Source organism: Protopterus annectens, chromosome 16.part0 (assembly GCF_019279795.1).
Source record: "Protopterus annectens isolate FY-2018-M chromosome 16.part0, PAN1.0, whole genome shotgun sequence".
In the NCBI taxonomy this organism is placed as follows: Eukaryota; Metazoa; Chordata; order Ceratodontiformes; family Protopteridae; genus Protopterus; species Protopterus annectens.
In genome coordinates, this window is record NC_056750.1 from 614,958,266 (window position 1) to 614,978,160 (window position 19,895).

At 37.3% G+C, this 19,895-nt stretch overlaps 1 protein-coding gene across 1 annotated transcript in view; it reads left to right on the forward strand.

The window, feature by feature from the left end:
• Nucleotides 1–19,895, forward strand: part of NOTCH1 (notch receptor 1) — a 189,890-nt gene that overhangs the window by 115,687 nt on the left and 54,308 nt on the right. The window contains exons 13-17 of the mRNA XM_044058426.1: nt 4,211–4,403; nt 9,324–9,469; nt 9,574–9,687; nt 11,830–11,949; nt 18,874–19,026. Coding sequence (XP_043914361.1) covers nt 4,211–4,403; nt 9,324–9,469; nt 9,574–9,687; nt 11,830–11,949; nt 18,874–19,026 — 726 coding nt within the window. The remainder of the gene's footprint in view (nt 1–4,210; nt 4,404–9,323; nt 9,470–9,573; nt 9,688–11,829; nt 11,950–18,873; nt 19,027–19,895) is intronic.

Here is a 19,895-nt window from a genome sequence, read left to right on the forward strand (position 1 = left end):
ACCTGATATTCCTAGGTTAAATAAGTTCTGGCCAGATCTAACTGTATTGTGAGGTGGGAGTAAATTATTTTAAGTTACTGTGTTAGATATACTTAATTTCATAAATGTTTGTGATCTTTTTTCTGGTCATAGTACAATGAAAGCATTCAGATTCCTGATCTGAATGCAGTTTTGTGTAGAAAACTGAAGGATACACCTTTGTAATTGCAATATGTATGTTTTGGAAAATGATTGAAAAGCTGATCCATCATAAGTTAAGGTAAAATGTGCTGTGCTTGTGAAAGTTGTAGTAACATTTTTCAGTACAGGTATGGTTGAGTAAGCATGTTCTTTTAAAATTCCAAGAAAACTAGTAGCTTTATTAAAGGTCTCTGCTTCTGTTATAATTCTGAAAATTTGGGTATGTTTCATAACATAAAGGATTTAGTATATTTTCTTGCTATGAAGGTCAAGAAAAAACTAATAAGGGGGGCTTTGTAAGAAGCATGGAAGAGTGAAACAGTCGCTAGATTTTTTTTTTACTGCTTCATAGCACTGCATTCACAAGTTCACATCCTGGATCGGGTACCTTTTTCTTTAAAGTCTGCATGTCACACACTCAAGTAGTAGCAGTAAATAACATTGTCTTTTGGTAAAAAAATAATTTTAATTCTATATAATATTTATGTAGTTATATGTGCAAACATGTATTTGTATGTATATGGATTATATATATATATATATATATATATATATATATATATATATATATATATATATATAATACATGTGTGTGTATATAAAGAGACACACAAAACAGAAAATAATAAAGCTGACCTTTTTCTTCCCTCTTCTGACTTGCACAACCTAAAACCAAAGTGCTGCATCATTGACACAGTGGAGTTTCAACACAGAGAAATGTCAACAACCTCAAAGTATGTTGCTTAAACTTCGATATCCCCCTGCATCACATGCCATGTGATCAACTGTAGTGCTCCCATTTATCTACACTAATAATCAAAAGATTGTTTTATTTATCCTTTTTTACAGAGCATTCACAATGAGCATACCTATGAAGTTTCCATCTTATAGCAGAGCCTAAGGGGAATTGTGAAAAATTGCATTATTTCTTTGTATTAAGTTGAGGAGTTAAATATATAGTAAAGATAAAGAATGTAAAGAATCGTTTTTCATTCTTGGCTGTAAAGTAGATCTTGACAGATATACCAAGTCAATTTTAATTTTGATGCTCTTATAAATAAAAGTATTAAATCATAAAGACTAACATTTTACTTAAACTGTTTTACTTTATTAATAATACTGGCACAATTCCCAAGAAAATGTTTTAATTCATTAACAAATCTCTTGTGTCATTTATTTAGAACAACGAAGAACCTAGACTGAATCTGCGCAAATTTGCAGGCAGTAAAATGAAAGGGAAGTAAAATAGTCACAAACTACAAAACTTGTGTAGTAAACCAGCAGGTTTATCAAATTGCAAAAAAAAAATTGCAAACAATTCCATCCATTTCTTCCAACAAAGGTACTCTTATTTGGATAGATCCTCCCATTATTTGTATGTGAAAATCTGAAATCGAGCTCATATTTTATTAATTTTTGAGTCACTTCTTGATCTTACTTAAAGATAAAACTAGGGAGAAGTAACAGATGCTAAAACCTTCATGTCTGCATTGAACTTAAAATGTTATGTTTTATCAGCCATTCTTAATAAGCCTGCATTACACTTGATAACAGGATGTTTTCACTCCCATATTTAACTAATCCCTCGGAAAGGTGCTATAGGCTTTACGGTAGATGAGTATTAGCAGATTTTGTTACCTCATTATTCATTGTATTTGCCTTTTCCCCTTTTCAAAGTGGTTTATATGATAAGCATTACTGCTGTAATTCTCAAAATGTTGAAAGAGGTTCTTTAGGCTTCCCAAGAAGCACTCAGTTTTATTTATTTACAGTTATATAATTAATAATAATGATTTCTGTTTTGTACATCTGAATATTGGTCAGCCTATTTAAATCAAGAGAGAATTGAAATTCCTTGGAAGGAATTCTGAAATGATACATATAAATACAAACTTATTACTCAAGTAAAATTGTAAAATCTCATGCAACTGGTTTAGCTGCATGTTAAACATCACAATCCATCGGTTATCACAGGCTAAATATATTGTAGTTCAGATTTTCTTTTCATTTGGATTTTTTCTTGGCAAAGAACTGGGTAGATAAACAACATTTATTTTTATAACTGGAAAAACGTTTGTTAAAAATCATGTTTTCTGAATAGCTGATAGGAAGAGTACAGCTATGCATCAGACCTCACCCTAATTTGTTTTTGTGCAAACACTTATGATTTTAATGTTTTTACTAGTTCATTAGGAAGAAGAAACTGATGCTGAATTGGACTGCAGGAAAAAAAATTTCACATTGCTTTGCACATATTTTGTTAAATTTTGTAGACATAAACACTGCAGCATTTTAAATTATGTTCATTTTGCATTGTTTGGTTGTTACTGTTGAAGTGTGTGTTGTTGGTTTGAATACTTCAGAAAATGTTTAAACATGTTTAGTAGTGAACAGATATCAATTCTGAAATGAAAGTGCAGTTATGTTAAATTTCTGAATGTTGTATCGTTTTGAAATGGAGTTATAGTACTGCTCACTCTTCTGCACCATATCTTGAAGTCTACCTGAATTAAATAGTTTGTGATCGCAGTTTAGTCTACTGCCACAAAGTGTAGACATTTTCTCTTACAATTCTGTTCAGACATGGAGAGAAAACTCCAGAATGATGTAGTGTGTGTTATAAAATTGTGCAGAGCAGGCAAATGTTAGGGATACATGGTTTAATGTAGATTTTTTTTAACACCATAAATGGCACAACCAGTAATTGTACTTTTGCAGTAGTGCAGAACATTGTGTAAAACTACAAAGTAGTATTAGCAGAGTAACATGAATGCAGGAGTATTTACGTATTACAGTGATTGTATATATATCTGTAATTCTCAGATCAAGTAAGGTCTCATACAGTTAGGATAAACTGACATTTTAGATTTTTGTACAGTTGAAATGCATACACTGGTAAGATAATTTCTGGTACTGTTAGAAGATACTGTAACTTCTCCAGTTGGATATGCAGATATGGTAACCTCTTGTACAGTTGGAGTAAGCTGATAGGGTAACCACAACACTTGGCAAAATGACCATCCCAGAGTACTCTTTTTTTTTTTAATAAACTGTGAGGCACTGAGTACTCTCGGCTGGTCATTTTCGCAAGTGTTGTGGTTACTCATTGTATTCGTTGGCTGGCGCGTGGTTGGTTATTGGCATGCTGGTAAGATAACCTCTTGTATGCTGCTAGGGTAACCTCATGGACAACTGGGATATGCTGATATGTTAACCAGTTGGACATCGAGGGTATATTGGTAGGGTAATTTGATGGACAGTTGGGGTATTTTGATAGGGTAACCTCTAGGACAGTTGGGATATGCTGATAGGGTAAACTCCTGGACAACTGGGATATGCTGATAGGGTAGCCACTTAGACATTGGGGTATATTGGTAGGGTAATTTGCTGGGCAGATGGGGTATTTTGATAGGGTAACCTCTAGGACAGTTGGGGTGTGCTGATTGGGTAACTTCTTGGACATTTGGGATATGTTGACAGGGTAACCACTTGGATAGCTGGGGTATGTTGAAAAAAAAAAGATTTTCCAATAGCGCTGCCACTTGACCAGTTTATTATGTGAAATTACAAACTTCAAACAGGAGCAATGTTAGTTGAGTTATAATTGAGACATGTTCAGGGAGATTGCGGTAGTAAGCATGAGGAGTTAATTTAGAGAGCTACAGCAGATAAGATCTTGATAAAATCTAGATAGTGAAAATTGAAGGATCTTTCAAGGTTAGCATGGAGGAAGGTGAGAGAGAGAGGGATGGGTGAGGGAAGCTTTGAAGGATTGGACGGAGGTGTCCTTCCTCTTCACCCCCTACAGTGACGTGAAAGAATTGTGGTAACTTCACAGAGCAGACGCTGTTGAGCCATTCTTGGGGTCACTTTATAGTGGTAGACTGACTTTGATCCTTGGGAAGTTGTAATCAGCTACTTCGGCTTCTCATTCTGATGTTTACTGCATTCATTTGTAAAAAATTTTTTTTTTCCAGAGGCAAATAAAGTTGGACATTATGAAATGAGTTTTTTCCCCCCTTTCTTTTAGGAATAATGTGCAACATCAACATCGATGAGTGTGCTTCTAATCCTTGCCGCAATGGTGGAACATGCAGAGATAACATCAACAGCTTCATCTGTGTATGCCCAGAAGGATATCATGGTGCTATGTGTTCCTCTGAAGTAAATGAGTGTAACAGCAATCCTTGTATTCATGGGGAGTGCCACGATGGAGTCAACGGGTACGTAGCTGGATGTTCCGCCCACCGTATTTGTTTTTCTTTGGTTCTGTCATTAATGCTGTTCTGATTTAAGCATGCCCAGGCAGTTTCATCCTTTTCAGATACTAACAGCCGTACATGTGTCTGACCTTGACATTGCACTAGATATGCATCAGAAGCACATGTCTGCTTTGGCTGCTCTTTGGCAGATACATGACAGGAGATGGGTCTGCATGAAAAATGTAGACTTTATTTGCATGCACACTTTGTCATAATTATACTATCTTACTAACTTGCTGATACAGTACATAGTGTATGATGATGTAAACAGTTTTGGGAGTACTTTGCCAGTATGAAAACATATCATGATGTCACAGAAACCAGCACATGGTATCTGGATGACTGGGATCTGGAAACTGAAGCCATGGAAAATCTTCATACCTCCAAAAATGCATTTTTATGTATTTATGTATATTATATATATATATATATATATATATATATATATATATATATATATATATATATATGGGTCCCCTGCAAAACATCTAAAACCCATAACATCTAATTTCATAACATTGAGACCAGAGTATCTAAAACCCAAAACATCGAATTTCATAACATCTAACACTACAAATCACATGAAAATAACATCCCCTCCACATATAACGACACCAAACTAGCAAACACACTTTTTACTATGTGTGTGTGTGTGTGTGTGTGTGTGTGTGTGTGTGTGTGTGTGTGTGTGTGTATCTCTCGCTCTCTCTCATATATATAATGTATATGTATTTATATATTTATATATATGTATATGTCTGTGTATGTATAAGCCTGATATTTCACCTTAGTACCTCTGTGTGATAGTTATCAATGGGCTTCCTGTACTTACACCTGGCACAGGCAGAGCTAGAGACAAAAACAAATTTAATTTTAGCCTCTTTCAAGGGAAATGACTATCACTAGTTGAATCCCATTAAGAGCTGAACATTTCCTTTCAACATTTTTTTTAAATCCTTTACAATCCTTTAAAATCTTATTCAGTCTTATTCAGATAAATCTTTTCTGTGTTTTATTTCCTTATTCAGGTAAATCTTTTCTAGGTTTTACTTTTAGTATAGATCTTAAACTCCTGGTGGTAGATCTTACCAGAAAAAAAAAATCTCCTTAGTCAGCCAGTTGCTAGAAGTTTTCTCTCTTCCAAGACTTACTGTAATGCAGAACAAAATCACCAGTAGACCTTCAGTAAGTTTGATATTCATTATTATTCCATTCCCAGCATGTCAGATATACATACACACACACATATATATATATATATATATATATATATATATATATATATATATATGTGTGTAAACAGAAGTAGAGATAAAGCAAAGGGTGAAAAGGTCATACAGACCAACCATTTAGTAAAACTGCAATAAAAACCCTGACAAACTAAGGTTTTCACTTTGTGATTCCTTAAACCTCCTATAATGGAGGCCCAAAGGATATCTGTATATCTATATCTTCTGTATCTATAACTATATATCTATAGCTATATCTATATATATATATATATATATATATATATATATAATGTGTATATGTATATATATATATATATATATATATATATATATATGTGTATATATATATATATATATATATATAGTTACATATCTCTTCTCTCCATGTCCAAAACAACAACTCAGCTGGGGTTCTCTATACTCCCACCAAGTCACTAAGAATCGGAATTCTATCCTGCTGCAAATAACAGACAAGACAAATGCCTTCCTGTTATTACTAAAACAATATTTAAGCAAAAATTGGCTCTCCTACTGCTCAGCTCCAGGCTAAAATATATATATATATATATTTTTGGCCACCCCTGCCAGAAAGGTATTCACTAAACTACAAGAAGTAACTTTGTTTACATAAATTATGTCAGTCACATTTGTGACAAGACTCTATCTGTTCTTATTTCTATTTAGAGCAACCACTGACTCACTGTCTTCCCTCTGTGACAGTTTCATCACCCTCTCCTCATGTCTCCAAAAGTAATACTCCTTATAAAAGTCCAGGTAGCCCCAACCATTTTGACTTTCCTAATTACTTCTCTTTCTTAAATGTAACGGTACTTTCATTGTTGCTGTACTACTAAAATATCATTCTGTATTTCGTTTTCAACCACATTCCCCCCCCCCCAATATTTCCATAGTTAAGCTGTCACTTCTTTTCTTTATTTCAGTTGCTATAAATTGCAATCTTTTTATTTTTATTGGTATTTGCTTAACAGGAAAGTCCAGTGGGTAATACCGATTTTCAACATAGGCCCAGGGAGAAAAGCTCCATTTGTTTACATTGCATTATACTAAGTTCCAGTTAAAGATAGAGTAGTTACATTTCTGTTTACATTTATACACAAGAAGTAGTTACATGTATACATTCTAAGATTTTATACAGGTGGAAGTTACTAAAGAGAAAACCTATGTCCAGTTTTGCAGTTTTATATTTCTCTTTGCTATATATAAGCCTGTGTCCATGTCTAATGAATGTTCAACACTGTATATGCCGATGCAATCTATGTATGTGCTCTGTTGCTAAATGTTTATAGGTTCATAGGTTGGTACTAGGCTATCAGCCCTAGGGCCTATACAAGACTAGCCATAACAATTCCCTGGCTGTTTCTTCCCACACTATTTACTTCCCTGGACCCCTGTCTAGCTGGACTGACGTTATCCCCGGGGTGAATTTCCTTTCTCCCATCCAATCGTCAAGGTTCCTTTTGAAGAGGGCTAAAGAGGCACTCTGCTTGACATGTATGGGCAATCCATTCCAGAGTCTGGGGAGTCTCTGGGTCAGGAACCTATCCCTCCAGCATGTTTTGTATATTGTGATGACAAGGTTTAGATCCCTGGAGTGTGTGGCTCTGAGGGATTGGGATTACTTTAAGTGTAGCATGTCCAACAGTTCTGGGTTTGACATGGCCTTGTATGTTGAGCAGAGATTGCCTCTGAGTAGACGATATGCGACAGAGTATAGCTGGAGTTTTTTAAGGCGGTCAGCGTAGGGCATCTGCTTTAGGCCTGTGATTCTTTTAGTGAGGTATTTCTGTGGCCTTTCCAGTTGTTGCAGATGTCTTGAGAGGTACATACCAAATGGGGCATTGTATTTTATAATGGGTCTAATGAGGGATGAGTACAGTGGGACAATGACCTCCTTTTTTCTGGATGAAAAGCCCTTAGTGATGAGGTGTACCACATAGAAGGATTTCCTGATTGTTGTGGCGATGTGGTTGTCAAAGGTGAGACGACTGTCTACCTATGTCCCTAAGTCTCTTATCACACTTTCGGTGTTTAGTGTACTGCCACCTATATGGTAATTCACGGGTACATGTTTTTTTCCCAAAGGGGATAACTATACATTTCTTGGCATTGAGCTTGAGCCCATGGCTCCGGCACCAAGCATCTGTTTCTGTAAGGCCCTTTTGTAGAGTATCCACATCATTTGGGGATTCAGTAATGGCTCCCAGTTTGCAGTCATCTGCGAACTTTGTTAGTCAGAGTCCCTTAGTGTTGGCCTGTACTTCAGAGAAGTATATGCCAAACAAGGGCAGTCCCAGGACTGAACCCTGAGTACTCCACTTGTCACTTGTCTGGAGCTGGATTTGGAGTCGGTCTGGAGCTGGATTTGGAGTCGGATTATAAGGATATTAGCTATTACAACACTTTTTTCTGTCATGTTTGTACACTTACCTATATATTTTTTTCTGATATCATATAACTGTATTTTATATATATTTAAAGTTCTTTTCTCCTTGGGCCTCCACTGGAAATGGTTTTATCCCAGTCTGACTTTCTCAGTAAATAAGTGTGTGTGTGTGTGTGTGTGTGTATATACTGGGCTGTCTGCCTGAAGGCGTATATTAGCCCAGCCACGTTGTGCGGTATTCACAGCCCCTATCTAGTAGTACTGTTGGTGTGATCCCCGGTGTGAACTTTCTGTTACCCATCCACTCATCAAGGTTCCTCTTGAAGAGTGATAGTGAGGGGCTCTGTCTTATGTAGATCGGGATCCTGTTCCATAGTAAGGGAAGTCTCTGCGAAGGGACTCTATCCCTCCAGCATGTTCTATTCATTGTTGTGCTGAGGTTTATATCCCTAGAGCGTGTAGCTCGAGTAGATTTGGTTTTGCTAAGATGGAGCATGTTCAACAATTCTGGGTTGGACATGGCTCTGTACGTTAGACAGAGATTGCCTCTGAGAAAGCGATATGCAACAGAGAACAGTCTTAGCTTTTTCAATCGTGCTGCATAGGGCAACTGTTTGAGGCCAGTAACCCTCTTGGTTAGGTACCTCTGTGGTCTCTCCAGCTGCTGGAGATGCCTGGCCAGGTACATTCCAATTGGTGCATTGTACTCAATAATGGGTCTGATGAAGGAAGAGTAGAGGGGCACCATTACATCCTTAGATCTTGATGCAAACCCTTTCGTGATCAGATGGGTCACATAGAAGGATTTTCTAACCACTTTGGCAACATCTTTTATATATATATATATATATATATACATATATATATACATATATATATATATATATATATATATATATATATATATATATATATATACATATACATACATATATGTATATATATATATATATATATATGTATATATATATATACATATACATACATATATATATATATATATATATATATATATATATATATTTGGTGTGTGTTATCTTAAATGGAAGTTTATTAGACAGTCACATTGCAACATTTACCTAAGCTGAAAATTTTGCAAGTGATTGCTTTACAGAATTCCTGAATTAGATGAGCTTTGTGATATTGTGCAGATGGGCAGTGGGGTAAAGTTACAGTATCCCATTGTTTTTTTCACACTTAAGTATCCTGAGTCATGTTTTTTGTCTGGTCTTGTATTGCATACAGGTACAAGTGTGTTTGTGACCTTGGATGGAGTGGTACAAACTGTGACATTAACAATAACGAATGTGAATCGAACCCCTGCATGAATGGTGGCGTTTGTAAAGATATGACCGCTGGCTACAGCTGTACCTGTCAGGAGGGCTTCAGTGGTATGTAGAGATTTGTTTATTTGTAGTCATTTACATTGTTCATAATACAAGCACAGCAGTTGACTAGCTGGTTATTGATATGCATTTTGTGTGTCAAACTGCAGGACCTAACTGCCAGACTAATATTAATGAGTGTGCCTCGAATCCATGCCTAAACCAAGGAACCTGCATAGATGATGTTGCTGGGTACAAGTGTAACTGCCTTTTGCCCTATACAGGTAAGGCAGAATTAAATATGTTTTTGCCTGGTAATGGCATTTGCAATGCTTTTTATGAAGACTTCCTTAAGAGAAGTGTGTGCATCTGTGTGTTGGGGAGATATGCCATTCAACAGTTGCAGCAAAGCCGTTTCTGTAATCCCTACCTGTACTGCAAAGTCCTGCTTTGCCATGTGGATCCTTAGCTCTCTGATCTTTCATCTGCTGTCAGCTAGAGTCAAGACTTCTTAACCAATTTGTTTATGATTTTACTAGACCAGTGTTGTAAATGCCTGCTAACATTTTTTTTTGATAGCAAGTCACTTTTTTGATAGCAAAATCATTGTGTCTGAGTTAACATCTTCTGCTTGACATGTTTTAAATGTATACATTGCATTTTAATTTTCCTCTGACATTGTGTTGACCACCTTGGGTATGCCTGGCTTCATTAGTCAACATTTGGACTAATGTATCCCTGTGAGACTGTCAGGTGCAATAGCTTTCCCACATTTTCTCGTTAATTGGAATATTCATATGCAGTGCTGCAGGTAAAGGAGTCTAAAACAAGAAGTTGGTAGAGCACAGGTAGTATTGTCTTTTCACTCAGTTGCTGATTAAATCAAGCTGGTGGGGTTTACTGTAGGTGTGCATCACGTTGAACATCAGGTAACCAATGCACGGAGTCCAAGTCCAAAATAAGAACAGGACCTTAAAAGGATATATCGAGGGGATGTGGTATGATAGGTATTCTGAGGGGGCCACTTCCATAACAAATGTATTAGTGTGGAAAGAGCGAGTGTAACACTAGTGCCAAAAGCAGCAGCAACAGGGTAGGAAAAGAAGATTGTTGCTAAAATTCAATACCGGCATGGTACCTGTCCCCTTCCCTTTCCACAGTAGCCATCATGACACTTCATTGCTGTTTTATCTTGCTTTCTAAATGCAAGGCTACATTCTGTTTTTTAGATCTGCATATTTTGTTTTCTTTGGTACCAAGATGTGCTTTTAATGAAAGGCATGCTTGGTCGTGTTTTTGTTGCACTCAACTCTTACAGAAAAAGAAATTGTGCCAGCTTTAATTTTTCCTGTGGATAATGGTATGTGTTCTATTATGTAAGAAAACAGACTGTGAAAGAATGTGTGCTACGTACTGTTTCTTTTTGTTTACATTGTGGCACTCCTGTTTGGAAAGTAAGTATCATTTTGCTTGCACAACAGACCGCTAATTCATACTGAGGTGTGAATTGCCATTGCCTGGATTCCTGCTTGCTAGTTTCCTGTTTCCTTTTGCAGAGAATGGTAGTACATGCACAATTACAGGAAGCCAGAGTGAACTTCCTGCCACTGCTGAAAACCATGGAAACAGATAGGGAAAAGCCTCTGGAAAAATTAAAGACTGTTGAGAAGATAGCGCTCAACAGTGAAGATACTTTTTCCATTCAGATCTAACTCTTACATTTGGACTTAAACAGGATAGCTGTGCTAATCACGTATCACCATGTTTGTGGTGTATTTCCCATGATCTGTCACATTATCAGAGTTGTCTGTGCCTTGGTGTTACGTTAAAGTCTTTAATCTAATTTCCTACCCAGGTAACTGTTGCATTAGTGCCTTTTGTATTATCTTGTCTTTCAGGCTATACTTGGCTAATATTTTAAAACATTTTGTTGCTTTCTGCCATCACTTGCTTGTTTCGCATTGGTCTCAAGACAGTGAGTAAGAGCAGGTTTGCTACTGTATAACTTTTTCCCCCAACATAGTATTTCTGCTATGTACATCTTGACATACCTTTAACAAGTATTTCCCAAAATGTATTCCATTATCAGATGATAATACTGGATTAGGTACACCAGATGATAATACTGGATTAGGTACACCAGGTGATACTGGATTGTACAAGGTGATACATTTTTAGCACTCTGCTGCACTGTCTGCCAAAAATGGGGGGGGGGGATAACGGAGTAGTACTATATCTTCCAAATTAAATAGTATTATACCTCCTTTCTCTTTTATATACTTTGAATTAAATAAAGTGTAGCTTCAACTGTTTGAAATGGAAGGTAATTTATATACTCTGATCCTGCCATAATATATTTCTAACAGGTGTTTAATACTTATTTTTTTCAGCCAAAAATGTTTGTGAATTTGTTTGTTGCATTGCAGGTGCGAACTGTGAGGTGATACTGGCCCCATGTGCCGATAACCCATGTAAAAATGATGGCAAATGCAGAGAGTCAGAAGATTATGAGAGCTTTTCATGCTTATGTCCTGAAGGATGGCAAGGTATGTCATGCTGTATGGACATCTGTAGTACTGCCCGTCTCTTAATTACCTTGAACAAACTTTGCTTGATGTGAAAGTAGGCTACATGACCTGGGCATGGCTACTTTGTAATGGTTATGAACTGTGGATGTTTGCATTTGTCAACAAAACTACACAGCATTGTTAACGTGTGTATGGGCATTGTACTCACGTATTTATGTTTTACTTTTGTCTTTGTTAATCTGGTGTATGGGATGGACAAGTAACTCTTTAGCCACAACTCGGCTGCTAAAGCAAAAAAACTGTGTGCATCTGTAGTACAAAGTGCATGAAATACATTGAAGTCATAATCCAAAAACATTTACAGTAGACTTGTCCGTTTAAGATGTTTATTTATAATATACTTACAATGGCAAAACCCACTGATTTACCGATACAATAAGCAACTTAAGTCCAATAAAAAGGGCACATATAAAATGCAAAGTGCACATGCATGCTATAGACAATGCTCTAAATTATGTCTTGCAACTTGTTCCTTTTATTAACTGTGCAAATAGAGGAGCACTGTGGAACTGCACATAGCATATTAACTAAACAAATATCTGTATGTGACAGATGTGACACGTTCATGAGATTTATTTGCAAGTTATTGCTGAGATGGAAATGGGCTGCATTCCACTGTGGCTTTTGTTAGCAGGCACTGGGTTAAATGAGTTTTGTGTTGATCGTGTAACATTGGCAGGCACTTACACTTGTTGTAGCAGTACAAGTAGGCACTTACACTTGTAGCAGTATAAGTAGGGTCTTACACTTGTTGTAGCAGTATAAGTAGGCTCTTACACTTGTTGTAGCAGTATAAGTAGGCACTTACACTTGTAGCAGTATAAGTAGGGTCTTACACTTGTTGTAGCAGTATAAGTAGGCTCTTACACTTGTTGTAGCAGTATAAGTAGGCACTTACACTTGTAGCAGTATAAGTAGGGTCTTACACTTGTAGCAGTATAAGTAGGGTCTTACACTTGTAGCAGTATAAGTAGGCTCTTATACTTGTAGCGGTGTAAGTAGGCACTTACACTACTTGTAGCAGTACAAGTAGGCACTTACACTTGTAGCAGTATAAGTAGGGTCTTACACTTGTAGCAGTATAAGTAGGGTCTTACACTTGTAGCAGTATAAGTAGGCTCTTATACTTGTAGCGGTGTAAGTAGGCACTTACACTACTTGTAGCAGTACAAGTAGGCACTTACACTTGTAGCAGTATAAGTAGGGTCTTACACTTGTAGCAGTATAAGTAGGGACTTACACTTAAACTGCTAGAAACAAAACAAACTAAATAAAAAGAAAGAGCAGGCAAGGGTTTTCTCCAAAAATGTTTATAAATCCACAAATAATATAAATCCACAAGTAAAAGGTTAGCGCTTTCGTACAAAACCAATGTGTGAACTTCTTCAGACAAAAGATAAAAGCACACAATCCAGCTTTAAAGCATAGAAACAATCATGACATCACTAAACCCTATTCATACTTAAAGAAACAATGCACACTATTAACTAAGTCATTATAAAATACTAATACTAGATCATACATACGAACCCTAATATACAATAACACTAAAAAAGATCTTATATTATACATATGTTAAATTAGTGGTTTCCTGTCCATAGATTTCAATTTCAGAATACATTTAAGGGAACATTGGTCATTTAATCCTGGATATACAAATGTGTTTAATCTTAAGTTGCCAGGAGAGTTCTCCTTCCTCTAAATGAAGAGGCCAAGGGCCGCCCCTAATATCTTCCTAACATGATCAATGGCTAAGTAGAAAAAGTGGTGTACAACATTTTCAAGAACATATTTGGCCAAAGCATTAGAAATATTCTTTTTATTAATATTATATTGATGTTTGTATACTCTGTTTTAAGTACCTCTTAGTTTTTCCAATATAAAAACCCGGGCAAGGTTGACATTTAGCAAGATGAATCACTCCAACACTGTCACAATTATATTTACCCCTAATTTTAAAGGTAGTATTGTTAACGGAAAAGGTATTGGAAACTCCCATAAACCTGCAAAAATTACACCTACCACATCTTCCCATTGCAGCATTTAAGGAGCGGCTAAATGACTTTTTCTCCAAAATATTCTTCAAGTTACTACCTCGTTTAAAAATAATCCCTGGTTTAGTTGTTATTCCCTGTCTAACCAGGGGATCTTCCAGTAAAATTGCCCAATTTGTAAGCAAAATATCCCTCAAAAAAATTAGCATCAAGGGAAAATGGTGTAATAAATTTCAAAGAATAATCTCCCCTATTCATTAGAGTGGATGAGGTACCGGCTCTGGATCCCATATTATGATCCCAAACTTCAGAAGTATCAGTTGGTGGGTCACATACACCACATCTCCCACTCAAAATTGGGTTAAACCAGCCTGAAGTCCTTTTCATAACTACCTCGGTGATAACTTCATCTACTAAATAACAAGGGGATGCCGTCTTAACAAACATTTCCCTTAGATTTTTACATTCTACCAACAATTCAGTATCCAAGATTATCATTCTAGCAGCTCTCACCAGCTGACCTTTAATGACAGCCTTTTTCTGATAAAAAGGGCGAGAGATGCTAAAATGCAGGAAAGCATTAGAATAGGTAGGCTTACAGAAAATTTGGGCTGGGTAGCTGTTTAATCTATCCTTTCTTACCAAGACATCTAAGTAAGAAATAGTGTCCACATTAAAATCAAATATAAATTTAAGAAATGAGGTGGAACCAGAAATAAGTTCCACAAAAGCTAATGTTGCATCATGATCTCCCTTTAGGATGATAAAAATATCATCCAAAAAGCGGGTATACCAAAACACTTTCTTTTTGAATAAGTTGCTTTTAAAAAGGAACTCGCCCTCCCGGTGGGCCATGACACAATTAGCAAAGCTCCCCCCAAATGGGGAGCCCATCGCAACCCCTGTTTTCTTTAAATAATAATCTCCATTAAATATAAGGAAATTATTAGATAAAACAATATCAAGAAGATATTCAATCAAGTCCATATCATCACCTTGGACACCTTTTTTAAGTAAAAATTCTCTTACCCAACCAATGCCAATCCTGTGGGATAATGGTATAAAGGTCCTTGATGTCTATAGCTAAAAAATTGGAATTTCCATCAAATTCCAAAGTGTCAAGTGAACCTAGAAAATCCCAGGAATCACGACAGATTTGGGTCTCATGATTCAAATAACTCTTTAATTTTAGATACACGAATTTAGCACAAGCATACGTTATGCATTTCCTCCCATCCTCAGTTGGATGGAATTGGAGGATCAACCAAATCCTTGTGGATCTTAGGAAGCCTAAATACCACACAGGTAATTGGAGTCACCATATTAAGATAGTTAAATGTGTCCAAATCTATCCTCGTTTCAGTCTTCTTCTTTTGGCTGCTCCCGTTAGGGGTCACCACAGCAAATCAACTGTTTCCATTCCTTCCTGTCCTCTGCATCTTGCTCTGTCACACCAACCACCTGCATGTCCTCTCACCACATCCATAGACCTTATCTTAGGCCTTCCTCTTCTCCTGTTACCTGGCAGCTTCATCCTTAGCATCTTTTTCCCAATATACACTGCATCCCTCCTCAGCACATGTCCAAACCAATGTAATCTTGCCTCTCTGGCTTTGTCTCCAAACCTTCCAACCTGGGCTGACCCTCTAATATATTTATTCCTAATCCTGTCCATCCTCGGCACACCCAGTGCAAATCTTAACATCTTCAACTCTGCCACGTCAAGCTCTGACTCCTGCCTTTTGGTCAGTGCCACTGTCTCCAACCCATATAACATAGCTGGCCTCACTACCCTCTTGTAGACCTTCCCTTTCACTCTTACTGGTACTCGTGTGTCACAAATCACTCCTGACAGTCTTCTCCACCCCACTCCATCCTGTCTGTACTCTCTTCTTCACCTCTCTTCCACACTCACCATTACTCTGAACTGTTGATCCCAAGTACTCAAACTCGTCCACCTTCTCCACCTCTACTCCCTGCATCCTCACCATTCCTCTGTCCTCCCTGTCATTCAAACACATATATTCTCTCTTAGTCCTGCTGACCTTCATTCCTCTTCTCTCTAGAGCATATCTCCACCTCTCCAGGGTCCCCTCCACCTGTTCCCTACTCTCACTACAGATCACAATGTCATCTGCAAACATCATAGTCCACGGGGACTCCTGTCTGATCTCGTTTGTCAACCTGTCCATCACCATTGCAAATAAGAAAGGGCTCAGAGCTGATCCTTGATGTAACCCCACCTCCACCTTAAACACATCCGTCACTCCCACCGCAGACCTCACCGCTGTCACACTACCCTCGTACATATCCTGCACCACTCTTACATACTTCTCTGACACTCCCGACTTCCTCATACAATACCACAACTCCTCTCTAGGCACCCTGTCATATGCTTTCTCTAAATCCACAAAGACACAATGCAACTCCTTCTGACCGTCTCTGTACTTCTTCATCAACACTGTCAGAGCAAACATTGCATCTGTAGTGCTCTTTCCTGGCATGAAACCATACTGCTGATCACTAATCATCACCTCCCTTCTTAAGCTAGATTCCACTACTCTTTCCCATAACTTCATGCTGTGACTGATCAGTTTAATCCCTCTGTAGTTACTACAGCTCTGCACATCACCCTTATTCTTAAAAATCGGTACCAAAACACTTTTTCTCCATTCCTCAGGCATCCTCTCACTTTCCAAAATTTCATTAAACAATCTGGTTAAATCCTCCACTGCCATTTCACCTAAACACATCCATGCTTCCACAGGTATGTCTTCTGGACCAACAGCCTTTCCGTCTTCTTAGCTGTCCTTACTTCCTCCTTGCTAATCCACTGCACTTCATGATTCACTATCCACACATCATCCAACCTTCTCTCCCTCTCATTCTCTTCATTCATCAACCCCTCAAATTATTAATCAAAGATTTAACCTGTTGGCAAGCACCATTAAATTAATGTAATGACAATTTCAAATATGTTTCAGTATTTAAAATCTGCAGCATTTTGTTAACATAGTCATCCTCATTCATAAAAATTAAACCTCCCCCCTTGTCAGGTTTTAACACCTGTATTTTCTGGGACTTCAACAAATCCAATGTATTATGTTCTTCTTTGAAAGTTATTACGCCATTTTCCCTTGATGCTAATTTTTTGAGGAATAGTTTGGTTAAAAATTGGACAATTTTACTAGAATATTGCCTGGTTAGACAGAGAATAACAACTAAACCAGGGATTATTTTTAAACGAGGCAATAACTTGAAGAATATTTTGGAGAAAGTCATTTAGCTGCCCCTTAAATGCTGGAATGGGAAAATATGGTAGGTGTAATTTTTGTAAGTTTATGGGAGTTTCCAATACCTTTTCCATTAACAATACTACCTTTAAAATTAGGGGTAAATATAATTGTGACAGTGCTGGAGTGATTTATCTTGCCAAATGTCAACGTTGTCCAGGTTTTTATATTGGAAAAACTGAGAGCAACTTAAAACAAAGCATATACAAACATCAGTATAATATTAATAAACAAAGTATTGCTAATGCTTTGGCCAAACATGTCCTTGAAAATGTTGGACACCATTTTCTTTACTTAGCCATTGATCATGTTAGGAAAGATATTAGGGGTGGCCCTTGGCCTCTTCGTTTAGAAGAAAGAGAACTCTCCTGGCAACTTAGATTAAACACATCTGTATATCCAGGATTAAGTGACCAATGTTCCTTAAATGTATTCTGAAACTGAAATCTATGGAGAGGTAACCACTAATTTAACATATCTACTATATATATGTTTTTAGTGTTATTGTATATTAGGGTCTGTATGTATTGTGTAGTATTAGTATTTTATAATGACTTAGTTAATAGAGTGCATTGTTTCATTAAGTTTGAATAGGGTTTGGTGATGTCATCATTGCTTCTATGCTTTAAAGCTGGATTGTGTGTTTTTTATCTTTTCTCTGAAGAAGTTCACACACTGGTTTGTGTACTAAAGCGCTAACCTTTTACTTGTGGATTTATATTATTTGTGAATTTATAAACAACTTTGGAGAAAACTCTTGCCTGTTCTTTCTTTTTATTTAGGCACTTACACTTGTAGCAGTATAAATAGGCTTTACACTTGTAGCAGTATAAGTAGGCTCTTACTGTTGTAGCGGTATAAGTAGGCTCTTATTGTTGTAGCGGTATAAGTAGGCACATATACTTGTTGTAGTGGTGTAAGTCACTTATGTAATAGGATGCATATAGAAACTAGAACTTATCTTGGAGGATGGTTCTCTTTATAAACCTCAAGCCATGTATCTTAGTGTTGAGAAATTCACTTAGTAATGGATCTTATGGAACATTACAGTATAGGATCTAGTATGAAAGTGCTACATTTGGGTAAAATGCTTACGTATGTGTACATCCATTTACTGTAATGACATTCCCAGTAATGGATCTTGCGTAACATTACAGAATAGGATCTAGTACGAAAGTGCTACATTTGGGTATAACGCTTACGTATGTGTACATCCATTTACTGTAACGACATTCCCTGAAAGTTCAGAGTCTAAGATGAAGAGCCAGTGCTTGTCAAGTACTACTTTGCTTTCTTCTTCTCTTTCTCCAGGCATCTACTGTATTGCATTGTCAGATTTTCAGATTAGCAGATGTATGCCTCCTCCATCACAGGAAGGGCAGAAAAGAACAGGAAACGTTAGCTCTAGGGTTTTGTTGGAAATTTGATAAGCCAACAGATGGAGTTTGAGCTGCTCTGAAGTGTGAGACTGTGATGAATTAACAGGAGAGTGCATAAAGATTAGAAGGAAAACAAAAGCTAGTTACTAGTATGTACATGTATGGCCAAACAAATTCTCTTGTTTTATTTATGTAAAATGGATGTTTTTCCCCTAGGGCAAACCTGTGAGATTGATGTCAATGAGTGCGTTAAGAACCCTTGTCGAAACAATGCTGTGTGTCAAAACTTGAACGGAAGCTACAGGTGTGATTGTAAAGCTGGGTACACAGGACGGAACTGTGAAACTGACATCGATGACTGCCAGCCAAGTAAGTTTTATATAACAGTACAGTCTTGGATTGATTATTACATTCTGGATAATCCATGCTGTTCATTCGTTAACATATCAGGCAATACAAGATGGCAGAGCTTTGCAGTTTTATTTGATCAGTGTCTCTACTGGATTTGTGCAGTTTATTTTACTGGGCAGAAGTTGTTGGTTGCTAGTTTACAAATTAAATTTGCTTGATGGCAGAAGGAATCATTAAGCCTGCTTAGTCAGCCCTTTAAATGCATTTAACAGTGCCTCACCCTTCCAAATGCTATCTTAACCCTCAGCCTTTCTCTACTTGTTTATTGCCCTCCTAGATCAATTCTTTCTACACCTCTTTTCCCAGTAGTCTGTTCAGTGTAGCTCTACTATTATTTCCAAGAAAAAGTACTTCTTGATTGTTTTGTGTTTTGGTAGTGGTGTTGTGTTCTTATCCCCTAAACCTTATCCACTGGCTTGTCTACCTTAATCCTGTCACCCCATTTGTTCCACAGTGATGGATGGGAGATTGGCATTTCCAGGAGCGGCACAATCCCTACATTCCATTTTTTGCTACTCAGAAACCCTAATTGACCCATTGTTACTGGTGAGAGACAGATGGTAAGGAACAGCTTAGCTTGCTGGTCCTCCGGCATGGCACACCCTGCTTTCATGGTAGAACTCAAGTCAGTGCTCACTATCTCCTGATGGTAGTGTGCCTCCACAGACCATATTTTCCACAACTTCGTAGTGGTTTAGAGCTTAGCTGTCTTGGCCTCCACTGGGTAACTTGTGCTCCTGCTGGGTGTCATCCTAGTGGCAAGCCAGAGCTCTGTCACTTTTCCCAGGATGGGTAAGAGGCTGCTCAGTGGCATCGTTTCTGACCGG